The 13,478-nt window shown below is 41.4% G+C and overlaps 1 protein-coding gene across 1 annotated transcript in view; it reads right to left on the bottom strand.

The window, feature by feature from the left end:
• PRKAR2B (protein kinase cAMP-dependent type II regulatory subunit beta) overlaps nucleotides 1–12,919 on the bottom strand; it is a 99,004-nt gene extending 86,085 nt beyond the window's left edge. The window contains exon 1 of the mRNA XM_076328628.1: nucleotides 12,393–12,919. Coding sequence (XP_076184743.1) covers nucleotides 12,393–12,711 — 319 coding nt within the window. The 5' untranslated portion in view covers nucleotides 12,712–12,919. The remainder of the gene's footprint in view (nucleotides 1–12,392) is intronic.
• Nucleotides 12,920–13,478: the final 559 nt, after the last annotated feature.

The raw sequence follows: 13,478 nt of genomic DNA, 5'->3' as shown, positions 1-13,478 counted from the left end.
TTCTGAACTTGCTGAACAATCTCAATTAAATTTAACAATTAAGAAAGTCTCAAAGCAAAAAAGTCCCTGCTAATTTGTGAAAATTAGAAGCTGACACCAAACTGCTATCCACCACGAAGGAAAGGTCACATAAATCCAGTACTGGTCTGCTTCATTTGGCCTGTCAGCCAGCTAATCAGTGCTAGACGGCTCTGAAGCACAGGCACTCAGGTGCTGCCCCTATCTGAACACTGTAATCTACCTTTAGTAATGTGCTTCCTGAATAAAACTAAATGTTGCAAGGGTATGATACACACTCCATGTCATACACCAACTAGCTCTTTCAGGCCATAAACGATGTTTTCTTTTGTTTTTACCCCAACTGAACATACACCAACCAATTAGAGTGCTGGGATAACTTCACACTATGATTTTTACACTATGACTGAAAGAAACAATAGAGGTGTGTGCCAGTTTGTATGTTCAGTGCTGTGTAGTCAGTTTTATTAGTTCTTCACAAGCAACTGGTAACAGCTTCAGCAAATAAAACATCAAAACTTTAAAAAAAAAAAATCCACTGAAGAGGAACTTGCAATAAATGTTGAAGGTGATACATCGGATTGCAATGTACTGACTTCTACCACTGCCACAGATGATAACTCCTTCCTCAGAAGTAAAACACATCTCAGAAAGCACAGAAAACTCTAGGGACATGAAAAGAACAAACATAATTTTGCTCAATGGTTGAATTTCCCCATCCCAGTGGCACAACGCCCTGGCAGTGCCCAGCCTGCCGGCGGGGACCTCTAGCACTGCCCAGCTGGACAGTTCCTGCCCAAGGGGAGGGACCATGGACCAGCTCCCCAAAAAGGGACCCTGGGTTTGTCGCCTCCGAGCCAGAGAGATAACAAATGGCCTGTTTTATTAGGGACAAGTGCTAACAGGCTCCTTGACCTGTAGGACTTAAAAGATGTTTCTTTCTGAAGCTCACTCGCATGCTTTGTTTTGATTCTGTCAAGGATTCAGATCCTATGGTGGCAGAACTCTTCCAGAATTAGACGTAAAAACACTTTTCTAACATGAAAAAGTATATTCCAGTAAGCACGCAATGAGGCACAGGCTGACACCAAGATCACTACAATGATCTGGACCCATGAGAACTTGCCTCTTCTTCCAAAAGGCCTATACATGCACGTTACTTCAACTCACTCCCAGATTGTCTTCCATTATCTGGTGTTACAGCTATGAAGACAGTAAGTGTCATGCTAGAATTGTAACTATCAACCTGCCTCCTTTCAATTGAGAAGTGTGATCGCACACATTTCTGTGATTTATCTTCCATTACTGTCAAGCAGAACTGCAAATAAGCCTTTATCTCAAAACAAGGGAAATGCATGTCAGCCACTGATCGAGCTTCTGTATAAATAGCAGGTCAAGCAATCTTCTTAATTTTGCATATTGAGAAAAGCAGAAGGAAAACAAAACACTCGATACACTCTTAAACAGCAACAAAAGGTGAAAAACAGAAATGCTGTTACTGTCTCTTACTACTGTTTTGTTGTTGTTGTTGTTTTGTTTTTTTAAATCCAGTGCATGAGAAAGATCCTTTAGGAAAAAAAGACAGCTGAGATGGAAGAAGTAGGTTGCAACTCATTGCCTTCTTCTTATGCTCCATATAACCTCCCCAGGAAAACCCTCTCTTTGGTGGAAACGGATCAATGGCATCCAATTTTGGCAACAGCATGAACGTCAGGTCTTTCTAGCAGTATTTACAGAAGTTCACATTAAAAAACTTTAGAAGCTGTGCCACACTCCCAAAACTCCCCAAAAATGAAGTCAGAGAAGAGGACAAATGCCTAAACGTTTGCACGGAAAGCACACCTTTCTCTCACAAGCTCAAACTGTTCTTCAATTGAGACTTCCCAAGATCCCAAGATTTCCCAATCTCCTTATACATCCCAAAGCCTGCATCTGTGCTGAATGCAATGATCTGAAGGATGGACTTAGAGAAAGCATGAAATTGTTTCTCTTCTTTTTCCAATTTTTTGAGGCCATAACCTGAAATAATTACAGATGGGCTGCGTTCATATGACAATATATTCCAGATAGACAGCAAACTACAGCCCACTTAAAACAGCGGCTCCATTTTGTAAGTGTTCCGAAGAAAGCAAAACCAGAAAAACAAACTGCTTCTTTTTGCAAGGTGGATAATGGAAATGAATCTATGTCTACTCCCACCTCAACTGCCAGCAGCAGCTACATTCCAGTAGGACAAAACTGACAGATTAGCAAGGGAGACACGCAGGTAAATACTGCACATAAATTTTTACCAAGAATTGAAGTTAGCAGTATCTAAGAATAAATAACCGTCTACCTACTTTCAGATCAATTTTTTATATGTGCATTAGCCATGAAATAATTTTTCCTGTAGGTTGAGGCAACAGGAAGGAAGGAAGGATGTTAACTCTATATTTAAGTTACCTCACAAATGCTTAAATAATGTAGTGGTGAAGGCTAGATCAGAGTTTCTCATGTTTTGAGTACCTATTAAAAACAATTAGAGACAGATAAATTATCAGCTAAAAGATGGCTTTTAGAGAAAGATGCCTGAACGTTACTCAAAGGCATTGAATGAAATGGCTGGAAAGAGAAAACTCTACACATTAAAACCAGAAAAAAAATCCAACCCAGAACTAAAGATAAAACAATGACTGGATGTAGTACTAGAGAGACTCATGAAAAAGCAGATCTATAAAGGTACCTGGATCCTAACTCCTCGATTTCAATAGAAATTAGGCATAACTGAAAAAAAAAAAACCCTGTCCCTTTAATGTTTAGTAGTGTCTATTATTGAGAACCTACATTTTTCAAAACTCATTCATGATGAAAAAATGGTTTATTAGAATGGTAGAAAACATTGCGTTCAAAGTCTTCAGAAGATTTTAACATATGTCTATAGTACACACCTTAATTGTTTCTGACTGTAAGTGTGACAAGAATCACAAACATTGTTTTGGAAGAGAACAAGAAATCTCAGGACAATCCCAGCTCTCCATTAGAGAAAGTTTTTGTCATTAAAGCTCTTAACCACTGTTAATCCAGGAAGAGTGTTTAAACATACTTACTACCTTGTAGACATTTATTTGCAAAACCTTAAAAAGGAAAACTTAAAAATTTCTTGCTCAACACCTCTTTCAAGGACTTGTGACATTAGTCTGCACTTTTTACCAAAGGCAATTACTGGCCTAACGATGGAGTTCCTTAAGCGTCAATGAAAAGAAGTGTTACAGCTTCAGAGACCGGATCTAAAAGGGAACAAGTTCAGTGGTGAAAGTAATGGGAAACAAATTAGAAGGACCAGATCAGTGCAGTGACAATATATACTCATTTGTGGGGTCATCCAAAAAAAAGGCCACAACAATGCTGTCATGGACAGCTTGAGTTCAATTTAATTCATACCCTGCAACAGTTACAAACGCCTTATAACTCATGGCAACGGATTTTGTTTTTCACACTAGCCTTGCAAATCTATCATTAAAATCAGAATGGGAAAACACACCAAACCTTTCAGCCTGTGCTCTCAGGCTAGCAAGTCTGAATGTTTACACTTGGTTCCAGCTTGTATCCATCCCAACACTGAGGTTTCTGTACATCTTTTATTTATAGTCTATACTGAGGCTTTCCAAGGAATGTTTTCTTTCCAGTGTTGGGCAAGGATTTCTTTTCCTTCTGTCTGGTATGTTTTACAATAGACACGTCTGCTAAAAAGTTATACAATGAAGAGACTATCACTATTTATAAAAACACATTTTACATCTGCATCACAGGGATTCAGAAGGGGTTGACGCTGTTATAAAGATCTTTATACAAGCAGGATGGTATCTCAAACAAGTCTGAGCAGGAAAGATCATGTTGCTTCTCCTCCTTTCAAAAATGTATTTTATACAGCAATTTTCTAGTCCCTCCACTAAGGAAGTCTTCATAATATTTACTAATTGGCCCTTTTAGCCCAGCTTTACAAACACCACTTTAGTCAAATAACTGAAACAGTATGTGTAAGAAAGCTATTCTCATTATCAGCTTTTACCTGCGCAAGCTCTCAGCTTCAAATTCCTGCTCTGATGATTTTTTCTTAATATCATTAAGCAGAGCAATTTAAGAGGCAAACATACAAGCAAAAAACACTTTCTGTTGTTACAGCATGTGTTTTACCACCCTACCTTCCATTACCCAGAGTGCTACAGTACAAGGCTGACTAAATTAAAATTTGGATTTTTTTTTTATTGTTTCATTCCTTATAATTTCCTCATTTTATCTGTGGTCTGTAAATTACTTTTCTCAACAGCAATGCTAAAAGGATGCCTTTTATGGAAAGGATGGCAAATTGCCATATGGCTGTTGTTTAGTTCACTCTGTGGATACCTTGTCCCTACAACCTGCATTTTATTCCCATGCACTTCAGACACACTTGCCTGTCCACATACCCCTTCACTTCAGATCTCACACTTTTTTGTGTGGTATAATTAAAAATGCTGACTGAGGCACTGGACATTTGATTATCATAATCTTTTTGATGTAGCCCCAAAACTGTACGTCTTCCAGGTTACTTGCTGTATCGATTTAAATCTGGATTCATGTATTACACTGCCTAGAGACTGCAAATAGAAATTCTGTGTGAGTACTTCGGCTATTTTTATCGCCAAAGGCACAAAAACTTGAAATAGAGCTCTTCGAATTTCTAAATTAAAAACAATTGACAAACACGAAGCCTGTCTTCAAGGAAAAATGTAGTAACACCAGTCAATTAGAAAAGTAAAAAACAGAGAAAACAAAGGACACTTAAACACTCAAAGCCAAACTTCACCCTCTTCAACAACATCTTGTTTAGTACTATGACTGAAAACTGATCTACAGAACAAAAACGTATTCTATAAAGAAAATGATTAAATAAAAAGAAAAGTTTGTAATTACTTGTCATGACCAAAATTCACAGTAAGAACGTCCTGTTCAGTTCCATGAGGTAAACAGGTTATCATTCCTACCCAGCAAGTGAAAGGATTAGCCTGAAAGGGTTCCCTGAAAGGATAAGGGTTTTCAGTATAAAACCTCTACATAAAGCTATCTAGAGTTATCTGTGTCATCATTCAATGTCCCAAAGAAAAGGAAAAAAAATAAGTACATATTTCCTTTAGAATTCTCGTAAGACTGTTTTCAAACAATACCATAATTGATGCTTACGGTAATAATATCTACTTATAGATGTGCATATTTCTTTTAACAGTTTTACTTAGCACGTTGTAACTCATCCATACATGGACTTCATCTTTTATGCACCCACATCCATATAACAACCTACAATATAAAAAGTCTATGTGATAAATGTATCATCCCTAGTAAGATCACCTCTTTTTCTTCTAATTCACGTACGACAGCACAGAATACTGAGCCATTTTAAATGGCTCTTTTTCTCAAAGCCTTCTCCCTCCTTCATTCACTTTTTAAAAATCACTCGCCTTTTAAAAGCACAGAACTTCTCCATAATTATACTCACTTGAAACTCGAAAGAAGAGCTCAAACCTGGAGTGGGAATAGTTTTTCTATAGCATGACTTTAAGGCATTCCCATTAAAATAATAGTTGGTGAAATAACCAGTGTGATTTTTATTAAGCACTAAAGAAAGGGACATTTCACAAAGTGTTTGTTATGTACTATTCAATATTTCATTTTTCCATCAGTACCAAAACCATCTTAACTCTCTATGAAGACTGCAGCTGCACCTACGTGCCTATTCACTTTCTTGACGATGACCACTATTATTTTTTGAAACAGAAAATGGTTGAGAACAATCTGGATTCTCCATGAAAAACTCTGGTTGAAACTTTCATTAGAATACACGCTCGTTAGAATATAAGTGTTATGAGTCTCCAGGTATGGTAATATGGCAGATGACCATGTCAAAATATTTAAAAGATCTCTCAGCATCAAATGACCAAGTTCACATTCATACAATGCATTGACCACTAATTTTAGTTTAAGTTTGCATTCATGCTCTTCTGAAATACATTTATAAGCCAAACAGAATTTCATAGAAAATTCGGAACATAAATTTGGGATGTATACATGACGAGAGCAGGATTATATCTGGGTAGAGAAAATAAGAGCAGAGAATTTAATGCACTTGCTCTCACATATGCTCTCTATTCTTTTATCTTCCTCCCCTTACTTCAGTTCTGTCCCTCCTCCTTCCTCTTGCTTTTACCTTTGCATTTTCCTTACCACACACTGACTGCTTTTTTGCCTCTATGTCCTGCCTTCCACCTTGCCTTCTCGTTTCTTTCATCACTGTCCTGACAAATGAAATTTCCCAATCTAGAGGTCATCTTTGATATTGGAAAACCAGAAGCGGGGCAGCAGCCCGTACCTTGATTAATCTGTACCTTGTGATCTAAATGTGTGATTTCCAAACCATATGTTCCAGATTTACAGGAGCAGCTAAGGCAAATGAGTCTGCAGAGATTTGACTATTTAAGGTAGATTTCCCTCAGACTGAGGGTTCTCACTGGACAGAAGTAGAGAACAGAATGCAATACTTTTGCGTAAAAGATTGGGGATAAACCCTGAGAGAGAGAGATATATTAAACCAAGCTTAACTTACTGACAAATGCATGAAGCATCTCTGCGCAGGTTACAAATGCTAGGCTGTTACATTGGTTTTTATAACTTAAACAGGAGTACATTCTAAAAACAGGCACTTTCTTAGTGTCCACGGATACATTTTTATTCTGTTCACTGAAAAAAAAAAAAGTAATTGTTTTTCCATTCATGTAAATGCATAAACAGGAGTAAACACAGGGAAAAAAATGTAAGGTTTCTTTGGGAAACTGAACCAAAGTCAGCAAGTGACACAAAACTCCTACAGCGTTCTTGAGGAAGCCAGTTTTCCTTTAAAACAGACATGATCTGTGCAAGAAACAGAGTGGTGGTGTGCAAATGTTAGTACTGGCACAGTTTATACCTTATCATTCATAATGCAATCATTACAAACTCATGCCAACACAATTTTATGTCTTCCTATACTATTGAATTAATGCTGTTCTCTTTTTTCCTGAGCTGAGCAGTCAGCCAAAATCAGTTTCAAGTTGTTTCTTTAGCAAAAAAGAAGCTGGAGATAAATTCAAGTGGTTTTGGTATAGTTCTACTACTTTTCTGTCCTTAGGTCTTTGGAATTTTCTCCTCCTTCTCTTAAATGCTTCTCTTAAAAGACACAAACTTTAACAAAATAATAGCCAGCAGAGACACCTTCACTCATGCATGCTTTTGTTTTGAGCAGGGATACATATATACTTTTGAGTGGAGGCTGCTATCATTTCAACTAAAATCTCAATACAAACATACTTAAAAAAAAAAAAAGTGGTTATAGCAAAAGTATGCTTTTCATCTACAATCACAAATATATGCACATCTGAGAGGGAACCATACTCCTTACTACAAAGACTACTAAATGCTACCCATTACAAGTTCACATTTCTAGTTGCTCATAATTTTGTCAAACTAAAGTTTTTGGACTGCAATTCTCCCAACCTGAATAAAACACCTGGGTCAGACTAGGGGTTTTTTTTTTAATCCCTAAAGAAAGAAAAAGAAGACTAAACTGCCAACTTGCTCAAGTTTGCTTTCTAAAATAACTGTTAGCAGAAAGAAAATATTTTAGTTTGCTCCTGTCAAAAATACCGGAAACCATTATTTCAAAAAGCTCTATTATTCTGAAGATTTACAGCAAGGATTGAAAGCTTTGTGGTTTTGTGACTGCATATACTACTAGATAAGAGCGGCCAGTGGCCATCCCCTGACCACCAAGGCCCACTGAACCAGCAAGGCACCCATCCACACGGCTAAAATTCCCTTCCCTCCAGAAGCTGTCTGCATCCCAAATGCCTATCCTGAATGGTCTCCTACACACACTATGCTCTGAACTACACCGGACACAATCTAGAAAAGTACAAGGAGGTATAGCCCAAAACTACGCCAAGGAGTGCACCAACAACAAATGCCACGCTCACACGCTCTCAAGGGACTCGCCTGTAACTGGAAACTTCTCTGAACTGCATCCACAGTAAGGCTGCTCCAGCCTGGCTCTGATTAGGTTTGTCCTTACAACCATACAAATAATGCTTTACTTCTTTTTATATTTCAGATGAGTGACTGAAGAAATTATTAAAACGTCATTCCTAAAGTTGGCTAAGCACGTATTAGATAGTAATGCTTTCAGCCACCACCCACCATAACCCAGATTTTAATTTGAATATACACATTTTTAAGAATTTCACATGTTTTTCTATATGGTCCCTGATTTAATGATATCCTACTACAACCTATACATATTTTTATATTGCCCCCTTTCCCTTATTGACCCCTTCCACTACTCTAATCTACCAGTTATCATCGCACGACAAACCTGCAGGAAGGTTACAAACTGTTCAGTGCTTTCTGGTTTTGTTTAATTTCAGGAAGAAAACCGTAAGTAAGGTTAACAGAACCGATGAAGTACCGTTTATCATCACAAAGCTGGCATGGATGTGGTTGTGTGCAAAGTCTTCTCCGATGCTCTGGTTTCTATAATTTACCTATTATTTCAAAATTTGTACAAATAGTATGTATGTAAAGCAACTCAGACCGAACAGAGGAACTAAAATAAAGACATGCCTTTAACATTGATATTGTAAGCTAGAATACATACGTTTTACCTAAGCAGTGATCTCTTATTATTTGAGCATAATCAGTGCATAAAACTGAGATATGTACTTGCATTTTCTAGCTCAAGTTTTCAAGGAAGGAACTCAAAGCAACCAACACACCAACAGAAGCACACGGGGGAGGAGAGGGACAGCTGTAGTATTTTCCTGTTAAAATACATCACTATTTGAGAAAAAACACCAAAACAAACCCAAGTAAAACAAAAGAAAAACAAAGTAAACAGAGGCTACATGACACCAAATGGTACATACAGCGTTGCAATTTTTGAGTTTGAAGAACAGCAATGTTGCTTCTAAAAACATCTCTACTAATTCATATTAAGGCTAGATGAGATATGAATTTTTAGCTATGGCAAATATTTAAAAACAGCTGTTACAAATGACATGGGTTATTACCCATCAAAATAAGATGCACATCGACATGTAAGTGGTAATGTAAAGAGAAAAGTATAGTCATTTGTAAAAGAACAAATAACTTACCGAGCATTTTCAAATTTTGCAGACACAGCATAATAGATTTTAATATGCACTTCAAACCTTCAAAAAATTAGAAGAATTTGCTAAAAAGGGGCTCATTTTTATGTATATGTCCTATTCAATTTAGTAATTGCTATTAGTATTAGTAGGAATTAGTTGCGGTCACTGATTAATGCTAATACACCCGTGTAGGACAACTTAATATATTAAAAAAAAAAAAAAAGACCTAAAAATCATTCCCAAATTAAGCACTGTGTTCAGAAGGGGATAATCTAAATACTCTGAACCTAAAGAATGTCATTTCAGAGGTCACCTTAACTCTAAGCGCCAATTCAGAACTACGACACCAATACAATAAAGTTCTCCCTCCAGACAAGGTAACCGCTTTTAACTTTATTTGATTTCTGCAACTGATGTAATGGACACAGCAGAGGACCAGAATAGAGTTTAATTCATGGTTCACATATGACTCTTAATCCCGAGTATAGGGCTTTTTCTTTTAAACACAGCTTATGCCTTAGCTCGTCATTTCTGAAACAGGATAATGCTGATGTACCTTCCAAAATGCATTTCAAGGACAAAACTAATACTGACAGAAGAGTTCAGCTGCAGTGCTTGTAGGTATTTAGAAACATGTACTGGGGGGAAAAAAAGAAAGTTGGAGACAATAGCATTTACAAGGAGCTCTCAACAACGTCCTGTTTGAATTAAGGAATACTGTCAGCTTGACATTTCAAGTGTGCTGCTTTAACAAAGAAAAGATACCACCACCAGGTCTGAGCTCCTTCCCAGGGTTTTTATTTTACATTTGCTTATAAACTTTTCCAATTTGTTTTCCTCTCCTGTATGAAAGCAGTATACAAACAGGACAAAATGACTATACAGAAGCAGTTTGATTATTCATAAAGGCAAAAGAAAAAAGTGAAAAGAAAAAAAAAAATCCCCCCCCCAACTTAAGTTCAAGAATTGCTACTTATAGGAACAGGAAGCAAAAGCACAAAAGAAATATGCTTTTAAATTGGCATTTAAACCCATTAAACAATGATCTGAATACAAGCCTTTATGCTTCCAGTTATTAACAAAAGGCTGAGTGGATGCATTGTTATGTTTCCTTAAAAGAATACATATTCAGGGCAGATGTAAAATTTGAATTTAAAATACACACTCCTGCATAACGCACACATACACAAGCACACCATTAGTAATCATTTATTATAACTTACTTATTATTCACCTTTTCACCACATGGTTTCACAAATATTTCTGGTTTTGTTACTTTTAATTATTAATTATTCCAACTGACAGAAATTACAAGCCATAATACAATTAAACTTTCAAAATATATTAGGCTTAAAAATGTGATGTTTTAAAGGGTTTTTATCAAACGTGTAAATCAATTAGTTAAACTAAGTCATTCTAGCATGTCCCTTGGTGAGAATATTAACAATAATAGCTTTCCTTCTTCATGATCACAACAAAAAGAATATCAAGAGAATCTTGATTACAGGTATTCATTAGAAAAGCTTAGAAAGCTTCTTAAAACACCCTGTAAAGTTTACATATGTAACACATACATGCTAATAAATCAAGCTACATTTCTACACTTCCCTCCATACCACATTCCAGTTCTCCATTCATCAATGAGTCTGTTTAGTGTTATAATTCGAAAACCATGTCTAGTGTTAGTGAATTAAGATAATTTTGTTCTTCCACATTATCACCATTTCAGTTTTCAAAGACAGCAAATTTCCAGATTTTTACTAATCTCACATAATCAGAGTTCAAAATTACCACATAAATCTGATTGACAGATTCAAATTCTCATTAAATGCACGTGGTATAGCTGCAAAGAACATGAAAAGAATGGCGACTATCTTACAGTGTAACATAAAGCATTTAGAAAACTTACCCAGTTCTTAAACATCTACATTTTTTCCTGATAAAATGCACATAAGACATTATTTTAAAAACTGCACTGATACTCATCTAGCAAATAGCTGGATTCTGTACTCTGCTAAGAAAATCTACCTCTAGCATGACCTGGAGGGATGAATGCTTCAATGACCTGATGAGATATACTTCAATTTCAAGCTGTTCTCAAAAAAAAAAAAAAAGCTAACAATAAAGATGCTTGGACGCTTTCTCTTCTCCCTCTAACCTTATTGACTGACCTCTCAGCATCTAACCGTACTGACTGACCCTTCGGTTAGCCTGCTCATGACACAAAGACGAAGCGCTACACACCCTTCAGAGACAGCTACTACTCGTCCCCTAAATCAGACCAGCTGATGGATTGACATTGTCTCTAAATAAAGCCTGTCAGCCACACAAAGATAAGGTATCATTAGCTGCGTGCAGATAGGTGTTACCCTCAAACACAACGATACCGCATACGTTCTTTGCTGTCCTCACAGCTACGCTTGCTCCATAGGCCCTTCTACCCAGCGGAAAATTTCACCCTGGCTTTCAAGAAGAAATTATGTTTTAAATTGTGCTCTACTTTTTGAAACACATGTAAGTACATCTATGTAAATGCTTAATCAAGTGCATAAATACAGTAACATGCCCATGAGAGGTGTTTTCTAAGGTAGACGTGCCATGGGACTAATTACAAAATGTAGATTTGCTCTCTTGTGCTCTTCTAAAAAGGAAATATATAGATCTTCTGTTAGGAATATTACAGGCCTATACGCAGTAAGCAATACAGCTGCAGACTCTGGTGCTACCTGCGCGCCCAACAACCAGCACTGACGAACAAAAGGGAAAAGCCCGGGAGGTTGAAGTTTGCGGCGGGAGACGGGAAACCTCCCGTTGGCGTCAACGCAAGCGGGGGACCTGCCCACGGTGCAGCCGAGGAGGCCGCCTCTTCCCATTCACACTCCAGTCGCCGAGGCCGACGTGCTCCTCGCCGCTCACCGGCCCCGCAGTCGCACCCGCGCGGCCCACAACCACCGGGGCTGGGGCTGGGGCCGGGGCCTGCGCGCGGCCCACGCCCTCCCCCTAACCGGGGCCCGCCCCTCACCCAGCCGTGAGGCCGCTGAAGCGGGAGCCCCCTCCCTACCCCTCCCCTCGCAAGCTGCCCACCTGCGCCCGGGCAGCTGAGGGAGCCGCCCCCGCCCTGCCCGCCCTTCCCGGCCGGCTCGCTCCTTCCCCCCAGGGCCGGGCGAGGCGGGGGGGCATTACCCGGGAACTGCTCCTCGTCCTCGCCGCTCTCGGAGTCGGTCTGCATGGGCTCCTCGGCGAAGTTGACCCCGCGGGCGTCGGGGGGGGCCCGGCGCGGCGGCTGGCCGCCCTTGTCATGGCCGGGCGCCGGGGTGCCCGCCTTGCGGCCGCTCCCCTCCTTCTCCGCCGCTGCCGCCGCCTTGGCCGCCGCCGCCTCCTCCTTGAGACGCCCGAAGTACTGGAGGGCGAACTCCAGCAGGTCCCCGGGCTGGCTCCGCAGCACCTCCACCGTGAAGCCCTGCAGCAGCTCCGTCAGCCCCGCCGGGATGGAGATGCTCATGCCGGGGCGGCCGGGGGGGCGCTCAGCCTGGCTGGGAAGGGGGAGGGAGAGGGGAAGGGGAGAGGAGGAGGAGGGGGGAGAGCCGGCGGCCGGGGCCGGGGATCCGCAGCCCGGGGACGAGACGCGCCCGGCGGACCGCCTGTGGGCAACGGGAAAGGGGCGGGCGGCAGCGGCGCAGGTGGGAGCGGGCGGGGGGCGGATCCGCGGGGGACAGCGGCTCGCTGGCAGCCTCGGCGGCGGTCGCGGCGGCTCGCTCCGCTTCGCCCCACACTTGGCGCGGCGGCCCCGTCCGTGACTGAAGCCTCCCCGCCCCCGCCGCCTCCTCCCCCCGCGCCGGGGGAACCTGGCACACATGTGACCCGGGAAACCATGACAACCTCCCGCCGGGGACTGCGGCCCGCAGCGCGCCCCCGCCCGCGCCGCCGGAGGGAGGGAGGCAGGGAGAGGAGGGCGGTCTGCCTGCCTGCGCGGCCCGGCCCGGCCCGGCCCGGCCCGGCCCGACTCGCCCTGCCGCGAGCCGCCGGCGGGGCGGAGAGCCCTTCGGGGGCGGGCAGGTAGCCCTCGCAGCTGGCCGGGGTGCTGTTAACCCGCCCGAGGCCTCCCGCTGGGGTCTCCTCACGCACCCTTCCCCTGCCGGGGCACTGCCCCGCCGGGCCGGCGCCTCCGGCCACCGCGGCCTCCCCTTTCCCCGGCTCGCCGTGGCTCCCGGGGTCCCCTAGGCTTTGGGTGCCTTTCCCCTGTGGTGGATCCAGGCATCCGCGGCGGTG

This window comes from Aptenodytes patagonicus, chromosome 1 (genome assembly GCF_965638725.1).
Source record: "Aptenodytes patagonicus chromosome 1, bAptPat1.pri.cur, whole genome shotgun sequence".
NCBI lineage: Eukaryota > Metazoa > Chordata > Aves > Sphenisciformes > Spheniscidae > Aptenodytes > Aptenodytes patagonicus.
The sequence above is the reverse complement of the archived record's forward strand: the minus strand, read 5'-3'. Positions and strand labels throughout refer to the sequence as shown.